Genomic DNA, 4,561 nt, shown 5'->3' on the forward strand with positions numbered 1-4,561 from the left:
CCTTCTTGTAGCGAGGGGCCCAAAACTGGTTGGTTACGTCACTAGAGGAAATGAAGTTAACAGGGAGACAATTAGTGGCAGGCTTTCATCTGTTAATAGCGTTGCTTGTGGAAAAGCCAATAGAACTACTTCTAAAAAAGAAAACTTTAAATCTTTTGGGGTTTAGATTTTGGCATTGGAAACAGCACAGATCCCTCTATCAGAAGCACCCCATGCTCTTACAGTAAGACTTGGAATAGAGCCAGGCACCTGCAGCGTGTGGTGAGGTTACACAGATCAGATGATGTTGGTGCCTGTTCTCTTACCTGCCAAATGAGCACGCTGCTACCTCAGTGGCTGTTGCGCTTAACCAACTGCGTTTCATACGGCGTGTGAACGTAGTGCAGCGTTACCCGAGTACTCGTGTTGTCCTCCTTAGAGGAAGTTGGCTGGCTTTCCAGGAATGTACCTGGCTTATCTCTGTATGTAACAGTTCCACTTTATTTGCTCTGTGTATTTTGTGTACACAGCAGGCTCTTTCTTACTTCTGTGGGGTTTTTGTACACTTGGTTAACTTTGCGTGAGGGTTGGGGCTTTTTTGGTGTTTTTGCAATAAATCATAGCTATCCATTCAGAGCTTTTTTTTTTTTAATTTTGTGTCAGAACGGTCATATAGCTAACATAATGGGAAGCTTTTGTTCAGATTTGGTGTCTAAAGTGAGCTGGCGTTGATGATTTCAACTGACTTGGCTGTCAATAAAGAGTAAGAATTTACTCTCTGAAGAAGAGTTGGAAAATAGTTGTTTCCCGTTCTTGATACGCGTGTTTTCATCTCACATGGGTAAGGTGAAGGGACTGTGAAATGAAATGGTCGTTTGTTCAGAAGTTACAGTTGTACCGAGCAATGCCCTAAAGCTACAGCCCCTACTTGCGCTTGTCAGCCATATGAGCAGATAAGCTGCAGCTTATCTTTTGTTTTGGTGACTGACTGTGGCGGAGGGGACCCTTGATAAGCAGAGATGCATAAAGGGGGCTTTGCCCACAGCAACTTTAAATAGAAGCTGTGTTGTTTCTGTTGGTTTTGGGTTTTTTTCAAAAAAAAATATATAAAAGCCTCACACCTGCCTCAAAACATTATTTCACTCTTAGAATCATCATCAAAACCTATGGGGAAATCGATTTTATTTAAGGTAAACATCTGCACATGCAATGTTTCTTGAAGAGGGGCCAAGTTTGCAGTCGTTCTACATGTCTATAAGCCCCAGGCCAATGTTCGTAAATAAACTCCTGAAGTGAAAATTTAGATAAGGTGCTGTTACTTCCCAGAATAAGGAATAATGGCATCTGTTATTGTGCCTGAGCTGGGAATTCACCTCATCCTCTTTCTCAATCCGAGACTTACTTAGATTGCAAAATGCCTCCATTGCGGAATGTTTGCAGAATGTAGCTTGCATTTGTAGATATTTAGAATTAAAGGGCAACCAGTTTGAGGTTGCTTTTTACCTTAACTATATCAGAATGTACAAACCCAGAAAACGGTCTCCCAGGGGCCCCTACGTGTGTTATGTTTACCCAGTGTGCACACGCAGCCCGTGTTTTAGTGCTAGGCCAGAAAGGAATATTCCATTCAAACCCTTCTGCATGCCCAGAGGCAGCTTGCCTATTTCTGTTGCAAAAGCGACAGTTTTCGCTGCAGCTTGTTTCTGTGGCCAAGGGCCATGGCCCAGAAAGCAGGCCAAGCGGATATGGGAAAGCAGTGCTCGGGCTGTTGCTGCTGGAGCACAAAGCTGGTGCTTTATCTCGGTTACTGCAGGGAGCTCCAGCATTGTTGTCACTGCTGCTGCCCTCCTCGTTGGAGACAAGTCAAGGGCATGCAATCCGAGATCTTCTAAAGATCCCCTCCAGCGCCTACCTTCTTGCAATTATCCTCATGTGTGTGCTCCTTGCAGAAAATTTTGGTTTGGAGAGAATGTGAAACACATCAGACCACATCGGAAGACTCAGAAATATCCTCTGTGCTCCAAAAATGTCTGAGCTCTTGTACAGAAAAGTTCCTAAAGTCGGTTTTGAAGACAATGCTCTGCTCTCGGTCCGTGGGCAAAACGGCACACGCATTAGTGAGCCTGTACCCTAACTTACAGGAATAATTTTCCAGTCTTTTTTTTTTTTTATCAAAACCAAAAAGGTGACAGACAGGGCTACTTGCAGCCAGCAGAGAGGGTGCTTGAGCTGACGTGTACTGTAAGGGCCTAAGTCATCACTAGGACGTGTACAGAGTTGCAGCAAAACACGGCACTCCAGTCTCTGCAGTAACTGAGCTGTTACATTTTGTCATCCCAGCATGCATGGGAATTTCGCTTAGCAGTTCCTGCAGCTGTTCTGGTAACGCGGCTGACCGTTCCCTGTGCACAGATACAGACCCAACCTTGTGCTTCAACGCACAGCGCCGACGATCAGGCACCTTCTCCTCCGAGTTCTGTCCGGCACAAGGGCCGAACAGAAGTGTCACCCTTAAGCCAACTGTAACACTTCAAGCACACGGAACACTTCAGCCTTTGAGGCAGTTTCTCAGCCTGCTTGTTATGAGGAGCAAATAGTCCTGTGGACAGCTGAAGAAGCACCACAGGCTTTCTAAAAAATTGTGTAACAGGAGCTATGAACTTTCAGGAGGGACAAGGACAGATTTACCGTAATGATTTCTGTGTTGGAAGTAGAGCGGTGATGGGAAATTCCCAGCCATGGGTATCCTTTCCAATTTCCTCTTTTGAGGGGTTTGAATTGCTTATAAATACCCTCTCTGAGTCTGAGAGCACACAAGAGAAGCTCCATCTCCTTTGGCTTCGTCCTTCTGCAGTGGTGAGTGATACTCTGAATTTGTGAGCTATATGCAGTGGTTTTAGCTGGTATTTGGGAACAGGACTAATGCTTTAGCATGTGGGGCTTCTCTGTACTCATGATAGGCTCAGCAGGGAGTGCTAAAACGCAAGTTTCTTGTGTCCATCTGCCTCTGTTGTGGAGTCCTTAGCTGAGCTTGTGGTCGCACAGAGGGCATGAGTCCTTGTAGGGGGAGAAGCGGGTTGCTGGGCTAGCCATCAGCGCTGGGGCAGCTGCCCGGGCACAGCTATGGGTGTGATGGGTGCTACGCCAGCCGTCTCTCAAAGGTGCTCCAGAACCGCTCATCTCTCTGCTTGTCTCGCAGCTCCGTGTCAGGCTTGGGCCGGGAACCATGAGGCTCTGTGTCTGCCTTGTGTTGCTCTCCTTTATTCTATGTGCAAGTGCTGACATGTCACCAATAGCCCGAAGTGGACGATTTGCCTGGGATGCGGTGGGAGGTAAGCTGCTGTTACCATGGGCCTTTCTCTCAGGAACCCCCTCCCCGAGCACAGGTTACCGGCAGTCAATGGACACAGTCCTCGGAGCTGGGAGGTCAGCAGCTCCGCATGAGGGACCTGGTTTCTGTTGCTAGAAGAGGGCCTTGATCAGTCCCCGCAGGCCCTTTCCATGGGCACACCCCCGTGCAAAGGCCGACGGGGAGAAGTGCCTCTCTCTGTTACTGCTCCTTTCAGCTCCTGGCTGAAATGGTACTTCACTGTTTCTGGGACGACTCTTTCAAGTCAACATCATCTCTGTTTCTCTGCTTTCTTCAGGGGCGTGGGATATGCTCAAAGCATACTGGGACATGCGTGAGGCAAATTATAAAAATGCTGACAAATATTTCCATGCTCGTGGGAATTACGATGCTGCCCAAAGAGGACCTGGCGGTGCTTGGGCGGCCAAGGTGATCAGGTAATGGAGCGTATTTGGCTTGTTACAGTGAGTTACTAGGGATCCAGGCATTCCAGTTAGAGCGAAGTCCTTTTTGACTTGTAGTCAGCTTTTGACCTAGAAGGACAGTGGAGGGGAGGGGAAGCAGTTAATGTCTGAACAGCCTGTCTCCAGAGGAATGGTGCTTCTCCTCCCACGTGAGCGTGAGCCTTTCTTCTTGTCCTCCTGAGAAGGCAGATCCCTTTCCTCTGCATTTCTGGTGATAAGGAACTCCCTTTCCTTGCTGGTTTGTTTCCTGACGTAACAGTTACGGATTCAGACAAGGGCTGAACACGTTCTTGCATCTCCCTTTGAGAAGTCCTGCGGAAAAGCTAGTTTTACGAGTGAGAAAGCCAACACAAAGTGGCGTTAAGTGCTGGTTGGTTCAGGTGACCCTTTTTCTTCCCGCTAGCGACGCCCGGGAAAACTGGCAAGGCGAGTGGAGCGGCAGAGGCGCAGAGGACACCCGAGCTGACCAAGAGGCGAACGAGTGGGGCAGGAACGGCGGGGACCCCAACCGCTACAGGCCTGCAGGCCTTCCCAGCAAATACTAACGCTGCCCCCCGGGGGCACCTCCGCTCCCCTGTTACACCTCTTCTGTGCAGCCGAATAAAGAAATTCTCCTGAAAACCGCTGCCCCTCGCCGCTGGCTTTCCTTCGGGGGGAGCGAAGTCAGGGCGCTGGCTGCCAGGGAAGCGGGACGCTCTCGCGGGCGGGCTCCTGTGCGCGTCCCGGCGGGGCGATGTCAGGGCATCACGGGGGCCGCCGGCGCTGCCAA

At 49.2% G+C, this 4,561-nt stretch overlaps 1 protein-coding gene across 1 annotated transcript; it reads left to right on the forward strand.

Annotated features, from left to right (window-relative positions):
- Positions 1 to 3,205: 3,205 nt before the first annotated feature.
- LOC104071645 (serum amyloid A protein-like) lies at positions 3,206 to 4,346 on the forward strand. The gene is made up of 3 exons (XM_009586271.1): positions 3,206 to 3,311; positions 3,627 to 3,765; positions 4,196 to 4,346. The coding sequence occupies exons 1-3, from the start codon at positions 3,206 to 3,208 to the stop codon at positions 4,335 to 4,337; spliced, it is 387 nt and encodes a 128-aa protein (XP_009584566.1). The 3' UTR covers positions 4,338 to 4,346.
- The last annotated feature ends 215 nt before the right edge of the window (positions 4,347 to 4,561 follow it).

Source organism: Fulmarus glacialis, unplaced genomic scaffold (assembly GCF_000690835.1).
Source record: "Fulmarus glacialis isolate BGI_N327 unplaced genomic scaffold, ASM69083v1 Scaffold50109, whole genome shotgun sequence".
Taxonomy (NCBI): domain Eukaryota; kingdom Metazoa; phylum Chordata; class Aves; order Procellariiformes; family Procellariidae; genus Fulmarus; species Fulmarus glacialis.

Coding starts and splice junctions, on each gene's coding strand:
- LOC104071645 (XM_009586271.1), top strand. CDS start 3,206: ATGAGGCTCTGTGTCTGCCTTGTGTTGCTCTCCTTTATTCTATGTGCA. Junction 3,312..3,626: donor TGCCTGGGATGCGGTGGGAG/GTAAGCTGCTGT, acceptor TGCTTTCTTCAG/GGGCGTGGGATATGCTCAAA. Junction 3,766..4,195: donor TGGGCGGCCAAGGTGATCAG/GTAATGGAGCGT, acceptor TCTTCCCGCTAG/CGACGCCCGGGAAAACTGGC.